The sequence below is a fragment of the Aquarana catesbeiana genome, linkage group LG03, assembly GCF_042186555.1.
Source record: "Aquarana catesbeiana isolate 2022-GZ linkage group LG03, ASM4218655v1, whole genome shotgun sequence".
Lineage (NCBI taxonomy): Eukaryota > Metazoa > Chordata > Amphibia > Anura > Ranidae > Aquarana > Aquarana catesbeiana.
In genome coordinates this window covers 713,809,669-713,834,411 of record NC_133326.1, presented here as the reverse complement: position 1 = coordinate 713,834,411, position 24,743 = coordinate 713,809,669, and the positions used below count along the sequence as shown (strand labels likewise).

Below are 24,743 nucleotides of genomic sequence, written 5' to 3'. Positions count from 1 at the left end.
TCGGGAGGACATAAAGAAAATGCCTCTCATGCAGCCGACTGCATTTGGTTGGGAATGTGAATGGGGGAAGTACGGGCGCTGCAGAAGTGGTGGGTTCCCAATTAGGATTGGCGAATGCAGCAGGAAGGGCATTATGGGCACGATGGGCCTGTGTTTGTCTTTTTGGTGGCAGCGGGACACTACTTGTGCTTGCCACCTCACCAGCTTGAACTGCACTTATGGGACTCGCCACGTCACCAAGTGTTACTGCAGTGCTGGTTTGACTACGACCGGGGTGTACTAGGCCGCTGGTGCTTGCCAGTTCACCAAAACGCTAAAAAAAAAACTGTTAGCGATCGCAGGGATCAGGCCTGACTCTGCGAACGCTGCAGTTATGCGTTTAGTGTTTTGTAAGTGTCAGTGATCGATCGATACTGCACTTGGGTGGGCTTGGCTGGGCCGGGCGGAGGGGCAAAACGCAGGTGCTAGCAGGTATCTGGGCTGATCCCGCTAACACTGCGTTTGTGGGAACCCTAAACTGCTGGGGACGCTAGTATAGATCTGATCAGATCAGATATTGATCCGTTCAGATACTATACCACTAAGGGAGGTGTACGGTGCGTGCGTGGGTGTTAGCGGTACTGGCACTAACCTGACGCTGCCTGGGGCTGGTGCTTGCCAGTTCACCAAAACGCTACCAAAAAAACTGTCAGCGATCACAGGGATCAGGCCTGACTCTGCGAACGCTGCAGTTATGCGTTTAGTGTTCTGTAAGTGTCAGTGATCGATTGATACTGCACTTGGGTGGGCCGCGCCGGGCGGAGGGGCAAAACGCAGGTGCTAGCAGGTATCTGGGCTGATCCCGCTAACACTGCGTTTGTGGGAACCCTAAACTGCTGGAGACACTAGTATAGATCTGATCGGATCAGATATTGATCCGTTCAGATACTATACCACTAAGGGAGGCGTATGCTGCGTGCGTGGGTGTTAGCGGTACTGGCGCTAATCTGACGCTGCCTGGGGCGACGCATATCACCGCCGGGCGATCAGGGGGCTAAACCTTTATTCGGTAATAAACGGCGGGTGGCCTGACACTATAAAAAATAAACGAACTAACCAGCGTCACCCGTAACGGTTATACGGTGATCAGTGGTGAAAGGGTTAACTAGGGGGCAAGCAAGGGGTTAAAACATTTATTAGATAGTATATGGGGGTCCCTGTCGCTATAAAACGCTGACGGCGAACCTAAATATTTACGTCCCTAACTAGCGTCACCAGCGACACTAATACAGCGATCAGAAAAATGATCGCTTAGTGACACTGGTGACAGGGGGTGATCAGGGGGTGATCAAGGGGTACAGGGACTGTAGGTTTGAATCTCTTTGTAATTTTGAACGGGTACATTTTTAACGTGTTTAGCTCCAGCCAAAAAATCTTTTTTAAGCTTTTTGGGAAACATAGGGAAGGGTTATCACCCCTGTGACATTTGTTTTGCTGTCTGTCCTCCTCTTCAGTTTTTGTCCCAATGACAAATGTTTTTTGAAAATTTGGGGTTTTTTGTGGAACAAGGATTGGAAAGCATCAGTGGAAAGGAGAAATGTTTTTCCCATATTAACTCTTACAGGAGAGAATTTCCCTTCCTAGGGGTAGATTTCACCTCACTTCCTGTTGTCTCCTTCCGTTTGCAAGTAGGAGTCGTTTGTAAGTTAGATGTTTGAAAGTAGGGGCCTGCCCTATATACTCAGCAGAAATTTGGGCCTTAGGTGTTTTGGCCACAACACTGTAAGCCCTCACAGGGCCCTGCTGTGAAATATTAGATCAAGAATTGTAATTACATGCCCCTGTTGAACAAGGGCAGAAAAATTGGGCCTTTGGTGGTGGTGGTGCTGGTGCCACAACACTGTAAGTCCTCACTCGCTCTTGGTGGGTGCAGAAATGGGCCCTGCTGTGAAATATCAGATCAAGAATTGTAATTACATGCCCCTGTTGAACAAGGTCAGAAAAATTGGGCCTTTGGTGGTGTTGGTGCTGGTGCCACAACACTGTAAGTCCTCACTCGCTCTTGGTGGGTGCAGAAATGGGCCCTGCTATGAAATATTAGATCAAGAATTGTAATTACATGCCCCTGTTGAACAAGTGCAGAAAAATTGGGCCTTTGGTGGTGGTGGTGGTGCCACAACACTGCAACCCCTCACAGATACTCTAGTTGGAATGCAGAAATGAGCCCTGCTGCAAAGTATTGCATCAAAAATTGTAATTACACGCCCCTGTTAAACAGGGGCTGAAAAATTGGGCCTTAGGCACTGGTGGTGGCGCCCAGAACCAAAAATGTTCTTACAAGCTATCAGCGTGATGATTGAGGAGGAAGAGGATAATTACTCAGGGATAGTCAATCAGCATCAGCATAGGCAGTCTTTGAAGGGATCTGAGATTTCAAAAAAAATTATTCGGTTACATCAGCATCAGGTGCTTGGTAGCTGGTGGTGATCCAAGACTGATTCATTTTTATGAAGGTCAGTCGATCGACCGAGTCGGTGGACAGACGCACCCTGTGATCGGTTACAAAGCCTCCAGCAGCACTGAATGTGCGTTCCGAAAGAACGCTGGATGCAGGACAGGCCAGTAGCTCAATTGCATACTGTGCAAGCTCTGGCCAGTGATCCATCCTCAAGACCCAGTAACCCAGAGGATTTTCGGTGGGAAAGGTGTCCAAGTCAGATCTTGCCCCTAGGTATTCCTGCACCATGTAAAACAGACGCTGGTGATCGTTGCTGGAACCGATCATACCTTGGGGCTGCGGACCAAAAAATTGTCTGAACACATCGGTCAGACAGCCACCTTCTCCACCGCTCCTTCTTTGACTGACCGAAGCCTCAGCAACGCGTTGTCCAGAAACAGGAGTTTGTAACCTCCCAGTCTCTGGGAACGCGTTGCACAGACCTTTCTGCAAGGCCTCCCGAAGATGTTTCATCCTCTGCACCCTCTGCGATGGCAAGATAAGGTTCGCAACCTTACCCTTGTAGAGTGGATCAAGGAGGTTTGCCAGCCAGTATTGGTCCTTCTCCTTGATACCACGAATACGAGGATCCTTACGCAGGCTTTGCAGGATCAGGGAGGCCATGCAGCGTAGGTTTGCTGAGGCATTCGGTCCGGAGTCCTCTGGGTCACTAAGGACGACATGGTCCGCAGCCACCTCCTCCCAGCCACGTACAAGTCCATGTGTTTCTTGGGACTGATCCCTTAAAGACTGCTGCTGATGCTGAGTGCCAGGCTCCACCTCCATACTGACACAATCTTCCTCCTCCTCCTCGTCCTCTTCCTGTGTGATCGGCGGGCACGCAGGAACACTGTCTGGATAAAGGGGGCCTTGAGAGCTAAGGAAGTCCTCCTCTTCCTGCCTCTGTTCTGCCTCAAGTGCCCTGTCCATTATTCCACGCAGCGTGTGCTCCAACAGGTGGACAAGGGGGACAGTGTCACTGATGCATGCACTGTCACTGCTCACCATCCTCGTGGCCTCCTCAAGTGGTGACAGGACAGTACATGCATCCCTGATCATGGCCCACTGGCGTGGGGAAAAAAAAACAAGCTCCCCTGACCCTGTCCTGGTGCCATAGTCGCACAGGTACTCATTGATGGCCCTCTGTTGCGTGTGCAGCCGCTGCAGCATGGCCAACATTGAGTTCCACCTGGTGGGCATGTCACAGATTAGGCGGTTCTTGGGCAGGTTAAACTCCTTTTGGAGGTCCGTCAGCCGAGCACTGGCATTATATGACCAGCGGAAATGCACACAGACTTTCCTGGCCTGCCTCAGGACATCCTGTAAGCCCGGGTACCTGCCCAAGAACCGCTGCACCACCAAGTTAAGGACGTGAGCCAAACAGGGCACATGGGTCATTTGTCCCTGTCGGAGGGCAGAGAGTAGGTTGGTGCCATTGTCGCAAACTACCATTCCTGCCTTAAGTTGGCGTGGCGTCAACCACCTCTGAACCTGCCCCTGCAGAGCTGACAGAACCTCTGCCCCAGTGTGGCTCCTGTCCCCCAAGCACACCAGCTCAAGCACCGCATGGCATCTTTTGGCCTGCGTACTTGCGTAGCCCCTTGAACGGCTACGGAGCACCGCTGGTTCCGAGGACAGAGCACAGGAAGAGGCCATGGAGGAAGAAGAAGAGGAGGGGGTGGAGGTGAGAGGTGTGTCACAATCATTAGCATTATGGAGGCGTGGTGGCGGAACAACCTAAAACACTACTGCACCTTGTCCTGCATCCTTCCCAGCTGCCAGCAGAGTCACCCAATGCGCCGTGAAACTTAGGTAATGTCCCTGTCCATGCCTGCTGGACCATGAGTCAGCGGTAATATGCACCTTACCGCTGACTGCCCTGTCCAGCGAGGCATGGACATTGCCTTCCACATGTAGAGAGCCGGAATCGACTTCCGTGAGAAAAAGTGGCGTTTGGGTACCTGCCACTGAGGAACCGCACATTCCACAAACTCACGGAAGGGGGCAGAGTCTACCAACTGAAAAGGCAGCAGTTGAAGTGCTAGCAATTTTGCCAAGCTAGCATTCAACCGCTGGGCATGTGGATGGCTGGGAGAAAACTTCTTTTGGCGGTGCAGCAGCTGGGGCAGGGAAATTTGCCTGGTACAATCTGACGTCGGTGTACCAAAAGCAGATTGCCCACAAGTACTTGGCTGTGACACACCTAATTCTACACCTTCATTCCTCTCAGTGCAGGTCTCAGAGAGGACTGAAGGTATAGTGGGGTTGGAGATCTCAGCTGATGAGGAGCAAGGAGAGGTCCTCTTTGTTCTTTGGTGTGGGTCTTTTAGATACACTTGCCAATGAACTGCATGGCAGGTCAACATATGTCTGGTCAAGCATGTGGTACCCAAGCGGGAGATGTTTTGGCCACGCGAGATACGCCTGAGACATATGTTGCAAATAGCAGCTGTGCGATCTGATGCACTCGTCTCAAAAATGGCCCGCACCAAAGAACTTTTTGAATAACGCGCAGAGACTGCAGCGCCCTGCATATGTAGAGCTTTGGGGTGTGATGCAGTCAATGTGCTGCCCTTAGGCTGGCCCCTGGAGGGCATCCTGCCTCGTTGGTGTTGTGCCATCTCCTCCTTCTCCTCTCTCCTATCAGGCACCCACGTTGAGTCGGTGACCTCATCATTCCCTCCCTCCTCATCACTGGAGCAAACCTGGAAGTATGCTGCAGCAGGGGGAGCATGACTGCCAGATTGCTGTCCTTCTTGGGCACCCCCTCTGTCCGTGCTCAAGTTACTGCCTTCATTGAGCTCAGTATCATCATCAGAGCCTTCCAAACGCTGGGCATCCTCCTGCAGCATGTACCCAACACTGTGGTCAAACAGTTCGAGGGACTCCTCAGGAGGACATGGTGGGGCTAGGGAAGGAGTCACTGATGACATTGAGCCAAGGGAAGAGGCCACTGCTTTGCCAGACAAAGTACCCTGGGCATGGGTGAGAGAGGATGAGGACGGCTTGGTCATCCACTTGACCAAGTCTTCCGCATGTTGCGGCTCAACACGGCCAGCTGCCGAAAAAAAGGCCAAGCGTGTCCCATGGCCACGTGCTGATGAGGATGCACCATCTCCACGAACAGCACTAGACACAGAGCCTGCTTGCCCTCTCTTATTGGCTTGTGACTGTCTGCCTCTCCTTCTTGGCCTTCCAGACATACTAATGGCCTGTAGCTGCACTAAGCTGGGATATATATATATATATATATATATATATATATATATATATATACTGATACTGCAGCTAGCAAAATCAACTGCCTGCCTGTAGTATGGGAACACCACCAACCTTCTACAGGTAGCTTTAGCTGAACACTGTGCAGAGCTCGCAAAAAACTAACTTGTAGCATTTTTAGCTGCCTGCGGTAGTGATAGGATCAGGAAAACACCACCAACCTTCTACAGGTAGCTTTAGCTGAACACTGTGCAGAGCACGCAAAAAAAAAACTTGTAGGTTTAGCTGGACACTGCGAGGAGGATGCACCACACTAACTTGTAGTTTTAGCTGAACACTGTGAGCAGGACGCACAGCACTAACTTGTAGTTTTAGCTGAACACTGTGAGCAGGACGCACCGCACTAACTTGTAGGTCTAGCTGAAGACTGTGAGGTGGACGCACCACACTAACTTGTAGTTTTAGCTGAACACTGTGAGCAGGACGCACCCCACTAACTTGTAGCTTTAGATGAACACTGTGCTGAGGTCTCACTACACTAACTTGTAGGTTTAGCTGAACACTGTGAGGTGGACGCACCACACTAACTTGTAGTTTTAGCTGAACACTGTGAGCAAGACGCACAGCACTAACTTGTAGTTTTAGCTGAACACTGTGAGCAGGACGCACCGCACTAACATGTAGGTTTATCTGAACACTGTGAGGTGGACGCACCGCACTAACTTGTAGTTTTAGCTGAACACTGTGAGCAGGACGCACAGCACTAACTTGTAGGTTTAGCTGAACACTGTGAGGTGGACGCACCGCACTAACTTGTAGGTTTAGCTGAACACTGTGAGCAGGACGCACCCCACTAATTTGTAGTTTTAGCTGAACACTGTGAGCAGGACGCACTGCACTAACTTGTAGCTTTAGATGAACACTGTGCAGAGGTCTCACTACACTAACTTGTAGGTTTAGCTGAACACTGTGAGGTGGATGCACCGCACTAACTTGTAGTTTTAGCTGAACACTGTGAGCAGGACGCACTGCACTAACTTGTAGCTTTGGATGAACACTGTGCAGAGGTCTCACTACACTAACTTGTAGGTTTAGCTGAACACTGTGAGGTGGACGCACCACACTAACTTGTAGTTTTAGCTGAACACTGTGAGCAGGACGCACTGCACTAACTTGTAGGTTTAGCTGAACACTGTGAGGTGGACGCACCGCACTAACTTGTAGTTTTAGCTGAACACTGTGAGCAGGACGCACCGCACTAACTTGTAGCTTTAGATGAACACTGTGCAGAGGTCTCACCACACTAACTTGTAGTTTTAGCTGAACACTGTGAGCAGGACGTACCGCACTAACTTGTAGGTTTAGCTGAACACTGTGAGGTGGACGCACCACACTAACTTGTAGTTTTAGCTGAATACTGTGAGCAGGACGCACAGCACTAACTTGTAGTTTTAGCTAAACACTGTGAGCAGGACGCACCGCACTAACTTGTAGGTTTAGCTGAACACTGTGAGGTGGACGCACCGCACTAAATTGTAGTTTTAGCTGAACACTGTGAGCAGGATGCACAGCACTAACTTTTAGTTTTAACTCTACACTAAGAGCAGGACGCAACGCACTAACGTGTAGGTTTAGCTGAACACTGTGAGGTGGATGCACCGCACTAACTTGTAGTTTTAGCTGAACACTGTGAGCAGGACGCACAGCACTAACTTGTAGTTTTAGCTGAACACTGTGAGCAGGACGCACAGCACTAACTTGTAGTTTTAGCTGAACACTGTGAGCAGGACGCACCGCACTAACTTGTAGGTTTAGCTGAACACTGTGAGGTGGATGCACCACACTAACTTGTAGGGTTAGCTGAACACTGTGAGCAGGACGCACCACACTAACTTGTAGTTTTAGCTGAACACTGTGAGCAGGATGCACTGCACTAACTTGTAGCTTTAGATGAACACTGTGCAGAGGTCTCACTACACTAACTTGTAGGTTTAGCTAAACACTGTGAGGTGGACGCACCACACTAACTTGTAGTTTTAGCTGAACACTGTGAGCAGGACGCACCCCACTAACTTGTAGGTTTAGCTGAACACTGTGAGCAGGACGCACCCCACTAACTTGTAGTTTTAGCTGAACACTGTGAGCAGGACGCACAGCAATAATTTGTAGTTTTAGCTGAACACTGTGAGCAGGACGCACCGCACTAACCTATAGGTTTAGCTGAACACTGTGAGGTGGACAAACCGCACTAACTTGTAGTTTTAGCTGAACACTGTGAGCAGGACGCACAACACTAACTTGTAGTTTTAGCTGAACACTGTGAGCAGGACGCACCGCACTAACTTGTAGGTTTAGCTGAACACTGTGAGCAGGACGCACCCCACTAACTTGTAGTTTTAGCTGAACACTGTGAGCAGACTGCACCCCACTAACTTGTAGTTTTAGCTGAACACTGTGAGCAGGACGCACCGCACTAACTTGTAGCTTTAGATGAACACTGTGCAGAGGTCACACTACACTAACTTGTAGTTTTAGCTGAACACTGTGAGCAGGACGCACCGCACTAACTTGTATGTTTAGCTGAACACTGTGAGGTGGACGCACCGCACTAACTTGTAGTTTTAGCTGAATACTGTGAGCAGGACGCACAGCACTAACTTGTAGTTTTAGCTGAACACTGTGAGCAGGACGCACCACACTAACTTGTAGGTTTAGCTGAACACTGTGAGGTGGATGCACCGCACTAACTTGTAGTTTTAGCTGAACACTGTGAGCAGGACGCACAGCACTAACTTTTAGTTTTAGCTCTACACTAAGAGCAGGACGCACCGCACTAACTTGTAGGTTTAGCTGAACACTGTGAGGTGGATGCACCGCACTAACTTGTAGTTTTAGCTGAACACTGTGAGCAGGACGCACAGCACTAACTTGTAGTTTTAGCTGAACAGTGTGAGCAGGACGCACAGCACTAACTTGTAGTTTTAGCTGAACACTGTGAGCAGGACGCACCGCACTAACTTGTAGGTTTAGCTGAACACTGTGAGGTGGATGCACCACACTAACTTGTAGGTTTAGCTGAACACTGTGAGTAGGACGCACCCCACTAACTTGTAGTTTTAGCTGAACACTGTGAGCAGGATGCACTGCACTAACTTGTAGCTTTAGATGAACACTGTGCAAAGGTCTCACTACACTAACTTGTAGTTTTAGCTGAACACTGTGAGCAGGACGCACCACACTAACTTGTAGGTTTAGCTGAACACTGTGAGGTGGATGCACCGCACTAACTTGTAGTTTTAGCTGAACACTGTGAGCAGGACGCACAGCACTAACTTTTAGTTTTAGCTCTACACTAAGAGCAGGACGCACCGCACTAACTTGTAGGTTTAGCTGAACACTGTGAGGTGGATGCACCGCACTAACTTGTAGTTTTAGCTGAACACTGTGAGCAGGACGCACAGCACTAACTTGTAGTTTTAGCTGAACAGTGTGAGCAGGACGCACAGCACTAACTTGTAGTTTTAGCTGAACACTGTGAGCAGGACGCACCGCACTAACTTGTAGGTTTAGCTGAACACTGTGAGGTGGATGCACCACACTAACTTGTAGGTTTAGCTGAACACTGTGAGTAGGACGCACCCCACTAACTTGTAGTTTTAGCTGAACACTGTGAGCAGGATGCACTGCACTAACTTGTAGCTTTAGATGAACACTGTGCAAAGGTCTCACTACACTAACTTGTAGGTTTAGCTAAACACTGTGAGGTGGACGCACCACACTAACTTGTAGTTTTAGCTGAACACTGTGAGCAGGACGCACCCCACTAACTTGTAGGTTTAGCTGAACACTGTGAGCAGGACGCACCCCACTAACTTGTAGTTTTAGCTGAACACTGTGAGCAGGACGCACAGCAATAACTTGTAGTTTTAGCTGAACACTGTGAGCAGGACGCACCGCACTAACCTATAGGTTTAGCTGAACACTGTGAAGTGGACAAACCGCACTAACTTGTAGTTTTAGCTGAACACTGTGAGCAGGACGCACAGCACTAACTTGTAGTTTTAGCTGAACACTGTGAGCAGGACGCACCGCACTAACTTGTAGGTTTAGCTGAACACTGTGAGCAGGACGCACCACACTAACTTGTAGGTTTAGCTGAACGCTGTGAGCAGGACGCACCGCACTAACTTGTAGCTTTAGATGAACACTGTTAGCAGGATGCACTGCACTAACTTGTAGCTTTAGATGAACACTGTGCAGAGGTCTTACTACACTAACTTGAAGGTTTAGCTGAACACTGTGAGGTGGACGCACCACACTAACTTGTAGTTTTAACTGAACACTGTGAGCAGGACGCACCCCACTAACTTGTAGGTTTAGCTGAACACTGTGAGCAGGACGCACCCCACTAACTTGTAGTTTTAGCTGAACACTGTGAGCAGAACGCACCCCACTAACTTGTAGTTTTAGCTGAACACTGTGAGCAGGACGCACCGCACTAACTTGTAGCTTTAGATGAACACTGTGCAGAGGTCTCACTACACTAACTTGTAGTTTTAGCTGAACACTGTGAGCAGGACGCACCGCACTAACTTGTAGGTTTAGCTGAACACTGTGAGGTGGACGCACCGCACTAACTTGTAGTTTTAGCTGAATACTGTGAGCAGGACGCACAGCACTAACTTGTAGTTTTAGCTGAACACTGTGAGCAGGACGCACCGCACTAACTTGTAGGTTTAGCTGAACACTGTGAGGTGGACGCACCGCACTAACTTGTAGGTTTAGCTGAACACTGTGAGCAGGACGCACCGCACTAACTTTTAGTTTTAGCTCTACACTAAGAGCAGGACGCACCGCACTAACTTGTAGGTTTAGCTGAACACTGTGAGGTGGATGCACCACACTAACTTGTAGTTTTAGCTGAACACTGTGAGCAGGACGCACCGCACTAACCTATTGGTTTAGCTGAACACTGTGAGGTGGACAAACCGCACTAACTTGTAGTTTTAGCTGAACACTGTGAGCAGGACACACAGCACTAACTTGTAGTTTTAGCTGAACACTGTGAGCAGGACGCACTGCACTAACTTGTAGGTTTAGTTGAACACTGTGAGCAGGACGCACCACACTAACTTGTAGGTTTAGCTGAACACTGTGAGCAGGACGCACCCCACTAACTTGTAGTTTTAGCTGAACACTGTGAGCAGGATGCACTGCACTAACTTGTAGCTTTAGATGAACACTGTGCAGAGGTCTCACTACACTAACTTGAAGGTTTAGCTGAACACTGTGAGGTGGACGCACCACACTAACTTGTAGTTTTAACTGAACACTGTGAGCAGGACGCACCCCACTAACGTGTAGGTTTAGCTGAACACTGTGAGCAGGACGCACCCCACTAACTTGTAGTTTTAGCTGAACACTGTGAGCAGAACGCACCCCACTAACTTGTAGTTTTAGCAGAACACTGTGAGCAGGACGCACTGCACTAACTGTAAATAGTCTAGCTGCCTGACTGTGGTACTAATAGGATCAAAAGAACACAAGCAATTTTCTTCAGGTAGCTGTAAATACTGTAACAAGACAAGCCTGGCTGTCAGTAAGAAGATAACAGGAACGGATCTAGCTAAACTGGATACAGTGTATATACATATATATATGCACCACCTGGGATGCATATATATACACAATACACTGTAAGTGCAGCTAACTGACTGAGTGTTCTGCCTAATCTATCTAACTCAAATCAAATGACACTGTCTGTCTCTCTCTCTCTCTATCTATGAACGCCGGAACACACACTACACAGGGCCCCCGTGCAGGCGGCCTTATATAGTGTGGGGCGTGTACTAAATCCCCTGAGCCATAATTGGCCAAAGCCTCCTTGGCTTTGGCCAATTACGGCTCTCTGTTCAGACGGCGCTGTGATTGGCCAAGCATGCGGGTCATAGTGCATGCTTGGCCAATCATCAGCCAGCAATGCACTGCGATGCCGCAGTGAATTATGGGCCGTTACACGCCACACGAATTTGGCGCGAATGGCCCATATCGTTCGCAATTCGGCGAACGGCGAACAGACGATGTTCGAGTCGAACATGGGTTCGACTCGAACACGAAGCTCATCCCTAGTTAACACTCGTTTTGGTGTTCGATATCCTTAGACCAACTTTATAGGGGCTTGATCATACACATAAGTATCCGTGTCCAATCATAAGAGGAAAAACAGAAACAGCGTGCTGGAGTGTAGTGTTAATCGTTGCTGAAACACAACCTTATGCCGCGTACACACGGGCGGACTTTTCGACCGGACTGGTCCGACGGCCTTTCCGACTGACTTTTGATGGACTTCCGACGCACTTCCTTCGAATCAGACTTGCCTACACACGATCACACCAAAGTCCGATGGATTCGTAAGTGATGACGAACAACCGGACTAAAATAAGGAAGTTGATAGCCAGTAGCCAATAGCTGCCCTAGTGTCGGCTTTAGTCCGTCGGACCAGCATACAGACGAGCGTATTTTTCGACCGGCTCGAGTCTGTCGGAAAGATTTGAAACATGTTTCATATCTAAAGTCTGTCAGATTTTCGACAGAAAAAGTTTGCTGAAGGTCCGGCGAAACCCACACACGGTCGGATTGTCTGACGGACTCGGTCCGTCGGACCAGTCCGGTCGAAAGGTCCGCCCGTGTGTATGCAGCATTAGGGTGTGTTTCAGCAACGATCAACACTACACTCCAGCACGCTGTTCGGAGACACGGGTCTCACCATTACCGCAGAGAGAGCTGATTGCGGTAGGAGATACCCTGATATTTTTGTTTCATGCCTGGCTGGTCTTAGCGTTTTTACTGCTTCACATGATTCGATGCTTATTGGCTTTTTGCTTGTTGTAAGTGCAATTCTTTTAAAGAGGGGCTTATTTTATGAGGAAATAAACACACTTTTTATACAGAATCACACTATGGAATTGTTTCTGTTTTTCCTCTTATGATTGGACACGGATACTTATGTGTATGATCAAGCCCCCATAAAGTTGGTCTACGGATATCGAACACCAAAACGAGTGTTAACCAGGGTCATGTACCTACTAACTACCTTACTAATTCTGGTAAGAGTTTTATCCAGAGGGGTATGTGAGTACTCCCCTTATCTCACATGTGTGGTGGTGTCGGTGAAAATTTAGCCATCTTTCTCTTAAAGAAACTTCACTTTGGATATCATATGGACTGCTTATAATCCTATTATGGACTTTGTTTTATTTGCATTCTTATGACATGCATTTTTTATGACATGTATTTACTCTTTGTATCACATGATTATTTATGTTTGATATAAAGAAGTATTTAGTTTTACACCATTTTTGGTGTTTTTGATAGCGCTGCCTACATTTCATGTGTGTGTTTTTTACTATCTGTCTGAGCCTTGGTAGGCCATAAGGTAGCAGTTGTTTGCCTTAATTGGCTATTTTATTTCTGTGTTTTTCATCTCACCCATGAGCGCTTGTTTATATAGGAACTAGGCGTTGACTTCTATATATTTTTAGTATAAAGATACAACTATGTTGTGTCCCTTGTCAATTTTACATTGTATTTTTTTAAATGTAACTGCCTATTTCCAAACTGTCATTTGAAGTATAACACACAGCCAAGTATTATTCTCCACAATTTTTTTTTATTGTGCATTAAAAAAGAAAACAAATAAAATTAGACATGCTATCTGCCAATAGAACTTAACCAAAAAGTGCATTCTATGCATCCAAAAATATAGAAAATATACCAAATCAAATCATTATTCAACCAAAAAAATAATGTCAAAGCAATAATTCCACGGCCAATAATAAATAACACGTTATCTCATACGATTCCGAAACATGGCTGGTTGACGAACGGCCATTCAGAAACTAAATGAAAAGCGCGAAATGAAAAACGCGAAAAGAAAAACATGAAAAGAATCAACACTCACCAAACTTCTACTAACATGAAATTAGCAGAAGGAGCCCAAAGGGTGATGCTAAAGAGCTGAAAAACCACGTAGTACATCACTACGTTTGTAATTGTTGGCCAACAATTGTGTGACTGTGTGTATGCAAGTTTGGGCCAACGCCCTTTGGACAAAATTCCACGGTTTTGTTGGCCAACAAACGAGGCTTTAGGCTTCATGTACACGGGACGTTTTTTTCAACCTCCCCTGAACGATTTAACTTGCCGTGTTTACATGCCGTTCATAGCGGCATTTTGCCGCGTTTGCGTTTAGAAGCGCTTAAAAAAATTAGCCAAAAATTTAAAACGCCTGTAAACTAAATGTGGCTAAACGCGAGTTACCGTGTTTAGAAGTGTTTGGCGCTTGAAATGCCTGTAAACTCAGCTTCTGAACGCATTTTTTTTTTGCGTTACAAAAAATGCCTCTAAACTCAACTTCCTAGAAACGACTATAAATGACCCTGTGTACATGGACAGATAAGATAACATAGAGGAGAGTTCAGGGGCAGTTGACAAAAACTGCCAACTGCTCCTAAACATCCGTCTACCAGCAGCAGTGTACATGAGGCCTTAACTTGACAGCTAGAAACCGGCGTCTAAAAACAGCGGTTTGGCTGCGTTTGCATCTAGAACCGTTTGAATTTTTAATTTTTTTTCAAAATAGGCAAAAATGAAAAACGCCTGTAAACGAAACGCTGCTAAACACGAGTTGCCGCGTTTAGCGCTTGAAATGCCTCTAAACTCAGCTTCTGAACGCTTTTTTTGGGTTCCAAAAAATCCTCTAAACACAACTGCCTATAAACGACTATAAACGACTCTGTGTACATGTACTGATAAAATAACATAGAGGAGGGTTCAGAAGCAGTTGAAAAAAATGCCCAACTGTTCCTAAACTTCCGTTTACCAGCAGCAGTGTACATGAGGCCGAAAGTAGTTGTAAACCCTAAAAAAAAAAAAAAACTTGCAAGACAAAGGCATAATGAACTGCAGTAGGTGACCATGATATTGTGTCAATCTCGCCGCTGTTATCGGCAAGATTTGACATCTGCGAGCCCCGTCGCGGGAGCCAGCGCCGAGCTGGTTTGCTCATCGGGAAAGGAAAAATGTGTTTTTTCCTTTCCCGATGAGCGACAAGCAATACTGACAGGTGATTGGTATGAAAAATGAGGGGGAACTCCACGCCAAATTTTAAATAAAAAACCGGCATGGGTTCCCCTCCAAGGGCATACCAAGCCCTTAGGTCTGGTATGGATTTTAAGGGGAACCCCCTACGCTGAAAAAATGGCGTGGGGGTCCCCGCCAAAATCCATACCAGACCCTTATCCGTGCAGCCGGTCAGGAAAGAGGGTGGGGACGAGCGAGTGCCCCCGCCTCCTTAACCATACCAGGCCGCATGCCCTCAACATGGTGGGGTGGGTGCTTTGGGGAAGGGGGCGCCCTGCGGCCCCCCCACCCCAAAGCACCCATGTTGATGAGGACAAGGGCCTCTTCCTGACAACCCTGGCTATTGGTTGTTGGGGTCTGCGGGTGGAGGGCTTATCAGAATCCGGGAACCCCCTTTAATAAGGGGGCCCCCAGATCCCGGCCCCCCACCCTATGTGTATGAGTATGGGGTACATCGTACCCCTACCCATTCACCTGGGGAAAAAGTGTCAATCAAAAAAACACACAAGACAGGTTTTGAAAGTAATTTATTAGGCAGCTCCGGGGGGTCTTCTTACGACTTTGGGGGTCTCTTACGACTTCTCCGCTCTCTCCGGCCTCTTCTCCCGGTGTCTGGTTCTTCTCCTGCTCTCCGTCCTCTTCTCTCAGTGTCCGGTTGTTCTCCCGCTCTCTGGCCTCTTCTCCCGGTCTCCGGCCTCTTCTCCAGGTCTCCAGTTCTTCTCCCGCTTTCCGGTTCTGCTGCTGGGCTCCTCCGCTATCTTCTGCTCTTTTTCCGCTCTTTTGCTAGCGGTGCCCTAAACTTCTCCATCGTCTTGTTCCCTCTTCTCTTCTTCCGATGTTGACACAACGCTCTCTCCCGCTGTAATGCCATGTGTGAGGTGCGCAATGACTTATATAGGCATGGGATGTGGTCACCGGGTTATGGCATCCGGTGGTCCCGCTCCTTATGACGCAACAATCCCATCATGCCCCGGGACGGTGGCGTTATAAGGGGCAGGCTCACCTGATGACATCACCCGGTGACCACGCCCCATGCCTATATAAGTCGTTGCACTCCTCGCACATGGCTTTACAGCGGGTGGGAGCGTCGTGTCAACATCAGAAGAGGAGAAGCACGAGGAGATCGCGCTGGAAACACAATTTTGTGGGAAGGTACTGTAATATGCATAGATACATACCTGAGATTGAAGCCCCCCGCAGCTGTACCTCGTTCACTGCTCCGGCGGCCGACATTGCTCCCGGGGGTTACTTCCGGCTACGGTGCTGAGATTGGCTGAAGCCGCGATGACATCACTCCCGCGCATCCGCACTGGAGCAGCCGGTAACAGCACAGTCTAACTGAAGCAATCGCATGTACGTGCTGTTGCTTCAATTTGCTTAAGTGCGCATGTGCCGATGACGTCAGCATATGCAAATACAGGGATATCTCCTAAACCGTGCAGGTTTAGGAGATATCCAGTGTAGCTACAGGTAAGCCTTATTATAGGCTTGCCTGTAGTAAAAAGTAGTTGTAAAGGGTTTACAACCACTTTAATAATACTGATCTGGATCAGCCTCACCCTGTGTAGGAGGATGTGACCCTCCCAACTGCATTCTTCCCCGGTGTCAGAGACTTTCATTTCTCTCTTCTTCTGTCAGCGATGGCGTCTGCTAACCTGAGAGCTGAGCTGGAATGTTCCGTCTGTTTGAACATTTATACAGATCCTGTAAACCTGAGATGTGGACACAACTTCTGCCGGGTCTGTATTGATCGTGTGCTGGATACACAAGAGGGGTCTGGAGGATATTCCTGTCCTGAATGTAGACAGATGTTCCAGGATCGGCCTGCACTGCAGAGGAACATAACACTACGTAACATAGTGGAAAATTTGATGTCTGCTCAGCCAGATCAAGAGGAGTCCAGGGTCTTCTGTACTTACTGTGTGGATTCTCCTGTACCTGCTGTTAGATCCTGTCTGCTCTGTGAGGTTTCTCTTTGTGATAAACACCTGAGAGTCCACAAAAAGTCACCAGAACACGTCTTATGTGACCCCACCTTGTCCATGGAGAGCAAGAAATGCTCCGTCCATAAGAAGATCCTGGAATATTACTGCACTGAGGATGAGACCTGTATCTGTGTGTCTTGTAGTTTGGCTGGAGAACATCGAGGACACCAGGTGGAGATGCTGGGTGAGGCTTCTGGGAAGAAGAAGGAGACACTGAGGAATGTTCTGCAGAACCTTCTGATAAAGAGAGAGGAGACGGAGGAAAGAGTCCAGAGTCTGCAGGAACGCAGGAGGAAAGTAGAAGAAAAAGCATCTGGTGACACCAAGAGAGTCACTGCCTTGTTTAGAGATCTCAGGAGACGTCTGGAAGACCTGGAGAAGAGAGTCCTGAGGGAAATCTCCGGGAGGGCAGAGCGGATCTCCATCTCCATCCGGGATCTGGAAATAAAGAAGGAGGAGCTGTCCAGGAAGATACGTCACATTGAGGAGCTGTGTAACATGATGGATCCACTGACTGTCTTACAGGAATCAGACACAGGTGACTTGTGTGATACTGAGGATGGAGATAATGAGGACAGAGAGAGACATGAGAAGCTCCTCCATGATGGAGGGGGTCTGGATGTGGATGGGATATCACACACATTACACACATTATCTGATATAATAACAGAGGTAAATGTATCCTTCTATATACAGGGAGCTGCAGACATATTACTGGATGTAAACTCAGCTTATAATAAACTCCATATATCAGATGACAGGAAAACTGTATCCAGGTCAGATAGAAATCAGAATCGTCCAGAAACACCAGAGAGATTTCAGTATTGTCCTCAGGTGTTGAGCAGTCGGAGTTTCTCCTCAGGGAGACATTACTGGGATGTGGATGTCGGGGGATCAGATTACTGGATAGTCGGGATGTGTTACCCCAGTATAGAGAGGAGAGGAGGGCAGTCAGTGATTGGATACAATAAGAAGTCCTGGGGTTTGTACAGGAAAGAAAATAAGTATTGGGTGAGACATGACAGTAAAGTGATCCTCTCACCCTTCAATATCCCCAGTAACAGAGTCAGGATATATCTGGATTATGAGGTCGGACGGATCTCCTTTTATGATCTGTGTGACCGGATCCGACATCTCCACACCTTCACCACCACCTTCACTGAGCCCCTTCATGCTGGGATATGTGTAGGGAGAGGTTGTATAAAGATCTGTGGGGGGAATAGGGAATAATAGTAATAGTGAGAACTCCGCCCAGAGACTGGTGATGTCACAGGGATGGGTAGTGGGATTGGTAGAATATTCAGCCAATAGGATAAAGCAGTGGGAGGGACTTCAGTTAGTGCCCAGCAGGTTTTTGTTAAATGTGAGATTTCTCCCTCTGTCACTCCCTGTGATTGGGTAGGAGATCTCTCCAGTTACTGGAGTAACAGTGAATGACATGTTCCTATTTGTCAGTAAAGAGGGGTGTGGCCTATCTATATAATCTATCTATCTATCTATCTATCTATCTATCTATCTATCTATCTATCTATCTATCTAGACAATTAATTTCATTGTAATCATTAAACAGAAAGTTATCACAGTGTGTGACATCAGCAATCTCCTCCTGTGGCCCCTCCACCTACTCTCTGCCCCTCCCCCACATGCAGTCACTCTGATTGGATAGGATGGGGTCACCTCTCCTCTCTTTCCTCCTCCTATTCCATACAATCTATACTAAATAGAGATGAAAAGAAATGTAACAATCTCAGAGGAAATATATGAAGAGGGGATCTAGAGATTTACTGCTAAGACAATAAAATGTGATGTATCATTAAAGTGTATGTCCACCCATAATGTTTTCTTTTCTTAGTTTTGGATGCAGTGGGGGAGAATTAGAACCCCTGTCAGGTTTTTACTAGACTATCCAGATCATCCATTAGATTTCTCCTCACTTCCTGTCCTGGTGACAAGATTTTACCAAGCAGGAAATGAGGGGAGCTCTCCACAATTATAATAAAATCTGACTGGGGCTCTAGCCTTCCCCTATTCTACTAAATATGTATGTCTGGGTCCCCTTTGCTGATTTCCTCTCACTTCCTGTCCGGTACAATGTTGTCAGCTGGACAGGAAGTGAGGGGAATCCCCAGATAGCAGTAAAAACCCAACAGGGGTTCTAATCCTCCCTCACTCCATCCAAAACTATAAAGAAAAGTTCATAGCTTGGCATAGACTTTAATAGAATGTATCAGTAATATAATTGTGTTGGTGTCACTGTTATCAGCACTGAGATGTATATTGCTGTGCAGCATGTTCTCCGGTCTCACCCTCATCTTCCCCACCAGAGAGGACAATACCTTACAGAGACACGGCATACATTAGGCTGGTAATATGTAGAATATACGGGAAGCCAAAGAGGGTGAGACCCAATCAGGGATGCTGTTAGAAATCATGGGGCCCCGTACATTACCTGACAGGGACCCCCCAGCCTGGATGGGTGTGTGGGGTCAGGTGTATGGCCCTGAACACGGCTTCAGCTGCAGGAACAAATTACTCATTTATGCGGCCAGAGTACCTGTGGGAAAGAACCCTTAATTACTTTTTTTACAATTACATTTTTTTATTTTTTATTTTTTAACAGCCCTGTAAGGGGGGGGGGGGGGTTGGTGAAATATCAGGGGTCTAAACAAACTCCTGATGATTCACTCTTGTGACAGAGGAGGAGATTGAGGACAGAGATCCCCAATCCTTTCTCTGCAGAGAATGAATGAACAGGAGGTGCTCTGTACAGAGGCTTTCTGTTCATTCACAAACTGAAGCATAGTAAACACACTTCAATTATGGATGAACACAGAAGTGATCTGTATCAATCACTCACTGTGTTCATTCAGGAAAGGAAGGGGCTGATAAATTTGACACATTTACTGGTCCTCCTCTGTGCTCGCAGCAGCTGACAGCCAGCGGGAGGGAGAAGAAAAGAAGCTGGAAGAGCTAAGGGGCACAGGGGGATCAGAGCTGAATGGAATGGGGATTGTGGACAGGAGAAGGGTGATCAGAGGAGTGGTTGGACAGTCACTGAAACCGATCCCCCTGGAGCAACCACCAGGAAGGAGAAGTCATCTGTACTGTGGGGGAGATGGTAGGGGCTCTGAGCTGTGATCAGCAGATTTTCGAACTGCCTGCACCATAAAGCTGCCCAGACCCCATACAGGAGGGCCGGTTCTACCCCCTCTGTGGCCCTGAACACACTGAACACCAATATACATCACAGTGCTGCTCACAGTCACACCATCTGATTGGTTGCTCTGGGTCTCATGCTCTAGGGTTCCCCAAATATGCCCCAGTCCCTGGGGGCCCAAATATGTCCCATTTTGTGGAAGCCTAAAAAATCGAATATTGTCTGGGGGCCCCAAACATTCTGGTCTGGTGGCAGGGCCGAGCCAAAGAGTTACAGAAGAGACGACGAACTTGGGTACTTCAGTGGGAGCACAAAAATGTCAGAACCTGCAACCTATACTGCTATAGCTCACAGCTCATGGGGGGAGGACACTTTGACTTTTTGCCTTGGTTGCGAAAGGAGTCTGTCTGGGGCCCCAAGTGTGTCTTAATACCTAGGAATCCTATATGAGGCTTTATCTTTTTTTTTGAGACCCAAGTATATAACATTGTTTTGGGACCCCAAATGGTGTTACTTGTCCACTCAGGGCCCATCCCAATCCCTTTATATTCCCCAATATTGCTCTCTTCTGCTGCTCCATCCCCCCATGTAGGTTCCATGTTGGAATATGTCAGAGCTTACACAGGATTGATGATGTCACCCCTCCCCCTCCCTCATGTGACAGTATTCAAGCCTGGTGATTGGCTTCTTAGCCCTGAGCATGCTGGGAGAAAATCACATGATCCCTCATACCCGGGAAATTGGGAACCTAGCAAGGGCTTTGATGGAGCAACAACATATTGGGGAACAGCAAAGGAGAATATATAGGGGGGTTGGACGGTTTTCAAGAGAACCTCCCACTTTACCCGGAAAGGACAAAGTGGGTGGAGTCTCTTTATCCCGCCTCTGGGCCAGCCAAACGTTCCTTAGTCAGTATGACTATGTTCAGTGGTAAGAGGTGATGGGGTGCACTGATCTGGGGGTGCAGTGTTTACCTGGAGAGATGTACTTACTGTTATTTATAGACTGCAATATAACAGTGTACACTTCTCCGGCTCTGAGTGTGGATGTACATGGAGACTCTATAGGGGTGTACGGCTGCTGCATTACTTACAGAAGTAGGCGGGGCATTATTTCCTATGGCTCCTCCCAGTACATGATCATTATGTATAGTGAGATGGGACATTGTATAGAGTGCTGGACCTGAGACAGAGCGCAGAGTGTAACATGACTTATGGGAGGCACAGATGGAGGTGTACTGGCCCTTTAAGACCAAATCAATCTATCCTATCTATCTATCCTTCTATCTATCCTTCTATCTATCTATCAAGATTACAATATGTAGTAAAATTAGAATATAATAAGTTTGAAGATTGTGTCATTCTTTTCATCATATATCGCTGTCATCATGTATGATTGATAAGTGTATCTACATTATTATATCATATATTCTATCACTTTTATAATGGATCCTAATATAATGTGTCCCCATAGAATGGATCACCAATAGAATTCTATGGGATCACTTTTATAACTAATGATTTAATATTGTATCACTTATACTGATTTTTAGGTTTTTGATTTATTCGATTTTTAGAATTAAGTCGCATAATTGTGCAAATGTTTATCAAAATAATATTTTTGCTGATAATACAGGAAAATCATTATTAGCTCATTCAAATACAACATAACTTACAAAATTCCTTCTAATTCTAGAACATGAACCCGTATTGAGCTAATAAATAACAAATATTTGTAAATTTTAAATTGTGTTTTTTTTTGTAAACCAGTGAGAATTGAAGGAACACAGAACTGTAAATAGGCGACTTACACTGACCAATGGCGGAAGCCAGTTGGGATTGAGAAAAATTTTACAACACACCCCACTAAGGACTTTCATGGTATCATTGAACTCACAACACTAAATACAGTGTAAAATCATTATGTTTATTACAAAAGTTATACAAAATCATTAATAAATACATCACACACCAGCGACAAAATGTAATAATAATAAAAAAAAGTAAAGGGAACCAAACCCCTTCAAAGACTGGATGTCTTCATATAGTCCCCCACAAATGTAAGAAAGCTATAATATACCGTATGTCCAGCCTTCCTGCCGACATGTTTCGCGGGGTAACCGCTTCCTCAGGAGTTTTAGAAGGAGTAATAATCTGCAGAGCACAAGACATAAATCATAGCACACCAACAAAACATGTATAGACAAACAATATGTGCCAATGTATACATCTATGATAAAACACACATACACATGTCCACACAAGATACACACACATAATAAATTCACTATATGTAATGCATCACCACATGCACTGTGAAAGAAACTCATATTACCAATGAAAACAGGAGAAGGGGGGGCAACACTCACCCAAAAATTCAAACGGACCCATCCAGGAAGGGAACGCCACACATGTTGGTCTCCCCGGTCAGTGTGGAAGCCAGGTAAGGTGAGGGCTGATAAACTCTATTTGATATAAGTATTTCTTAATATTATAGCATTGTAAGGGTAGCCAACCAGACGTTGTACATAGTGTACAGAGTACTCTATATACACACCAAGGAAATGTAAGGATCCTAAAATGTAAAATGTGTGATCAAAGAAATAGGAATTCTTCAAAAGTACTAGCTGGTCAAAACCAAACCTATATAGATAAGTAGAGAGAAATCATTAGAGATGGGCCAAACACCCCTGGGTTCAGTTCACAGCAGAACTCCTGAACAGGGGAAAAGTCTATTGAAGTCTATGGGAGCCGAACAGGAAAAAATCAGGTCCCTATTTTAAAGGCTTATATGCTAGTAATTGGCCATAAAAGGGATATGGGGGCCGGGTACTGCCCTGGGGGATATGTATCTGTAGCACCCTCTACCTAAAGGTAGTTGCTAGAGTAGTATTTTCTTTAGCTCAGGGCCCAAGTGCAGGTAAATTTAGCCAGGCCTGTGCTTTAAGCTGGGCCTGGTTGTTGTGATTTGGGACTGGGAGTGTTCAGTGCAGTGGTGGGTGTGGCCACCTGTGCTCTGACTCAGTGGTGCCTCCCCTGCTTTCAGAAGTATTGTTCTGGAAGAGGGGTTGGAGCTGATGTTTGAGTGGCACGCAGCTCATGTGAGGAGCCCTTACCAATTATCTCTGGGTATTGGCAGGGGGCAGGCCTCCCATATAAGCTGGGGTCACATGCCGCTAGGGGGAGTTCGAGAAAGGGAGAACAGAAAGAATGGAGTTTAAAGTTGCTGTTCTGGGCGTCCCCACGCGGGGATGCGACAAGCGCGGAGGAAGGATGGAGGAACCGCTAGGAGGGAGTCCTAGATAAAGATCTTCATCCTTAAAGAAGTACCAAGCTGCTGTGAATGAGGAACGCAGGTCTTGCATGCTGGAGGAGATCTGGAAGGAAGAATTAGCAGTCAAGTGGAGGAGAGTAGAGCAGAGTTCTGTGACCGGGGACACAGAACTATTATCCTCCTAGAGAAAGTTCAGTGCAGAATGCTGTGGCTGGGGAACGCAGCATTGATAGTCCTGGACTGGCTGAAAGCAGTGGTCCACCCATGGCCATGTGTCAGGCCGTCGCGTGGAGATACATTGGCCTGGTTAGCACAATGGTAGTGCCTTCCAAAAGACTGTGTGGCTGTCTGATTCTTTGGGCCATCGGGGGGGGGAGCTGTGTGTGTGCTTCTGGCTCTTTGAATCGCATGGACAATCCCATCATGGTCTGTAAGGAGGAATTATTCACAGTGATTCTTTCTTGTCCCAACGGAAGTGAAGAAATAGAATATCAGTATGTTTTGCAGTAAGGATTTGTACAAGGAAAGGAGAAGTAAGATTCTTCAGAAGAGTTATTCAAATGAAGGAGACTGGGGTGCAAGGAGTGTATCCAGTTTTTGCAAGGCCACGGCCACTGCATAACTTCATACAACGTGTTAAATGTTAATGCTATGGGCATCTCATGTCATCCTTTCCCCAACTCAAGTGCATCCTATAATAAACGTAACAGAATTGTGCAAATGACTGTCCATTGTCTTCATTGATAGATGGGGGTCTGGCAGCAGGGTGATTGGCGGATTGCTAAGTAACCAATAGTGGTGAACATACCGCTACATATCAATGCAAAAACATTTTTTAAAGTGCAACAATAAAAATGAAAAATTCCTTTAATATATATTCCTGGGGAGGGTCCTCTTAGTCTGCCTCTAAAGTGGCGCATCTGTAGCATGTATAGAACCTGCTGCAGCAAAAATGACATTTCTAAAGAAAACAAAAAGAGTCAAATCCCAGTTAAGTTGACTCACGGTTGCAATTGCCAGGTCCCGGCTTTTGGGAAAAAAAAGAAAAAAGAGGGCCTTGTATGGTGTCCCCCCCACTCCATACAAGGCCCTTTGGGTTTTTTTTTTTACCGGCAATTTTTTTTTATTCGGCTGTCAGCGGGGAAGCTCATTGACAGCTGATGACTCATCAGTTGTTAAGGATGCCGCGGCCGGCTTCCCAGCCCTGCTCCTTAACAACCAGTTTTTACTGCACCCTGATTGGGCAAAGCTTTGCCCAATCAGGGCGCAGAATGCACTGTGCAAACACCCACCGAACACCCTGCAAATTCAGGTGTTCCCTGAATGGGGTAAAAAGCCAATGTTTTGCCCGAACTCATTTTCGGCCTGAAAGGTTCACCCAACACTAGTAATCATTAACCTTTATCGAAAATTGTGGGCATCTCGGGCTCTATGGATGGACTTTATAGCTCACCTCAAAAATCAGCCTGAATCAGCACATCATGACAGCAGC

At 46.9% G+C, this 24,743-nt stretch overlaps 1 protein-coding gene across 1 annotated transcript in view; it reads left to right on the top strand.

The window, feature by feature from the left end:
• The first annotated feature begins 16,465 nt into the window (after positions 1 to 16,465).
• Positions 16,466 to 24,743, top strand: part of LOC141134360 (uncharacterized) — a 36,222-nt gene continuing 27,944 nt past the window's right edge. The window contains exon 1 of the mRNA XM_073623928.1: positions 16,466 to 18,044. Coding sequence (XP_073480029.1) covers positions 16,477 to 18,044 — 1,568 coding nt within the window. The 5' untranslated portion in view covers positions 16,466 to 16,476. The remainder of the gene's footprint in view (positions 18,045 to 24,743) is intronic.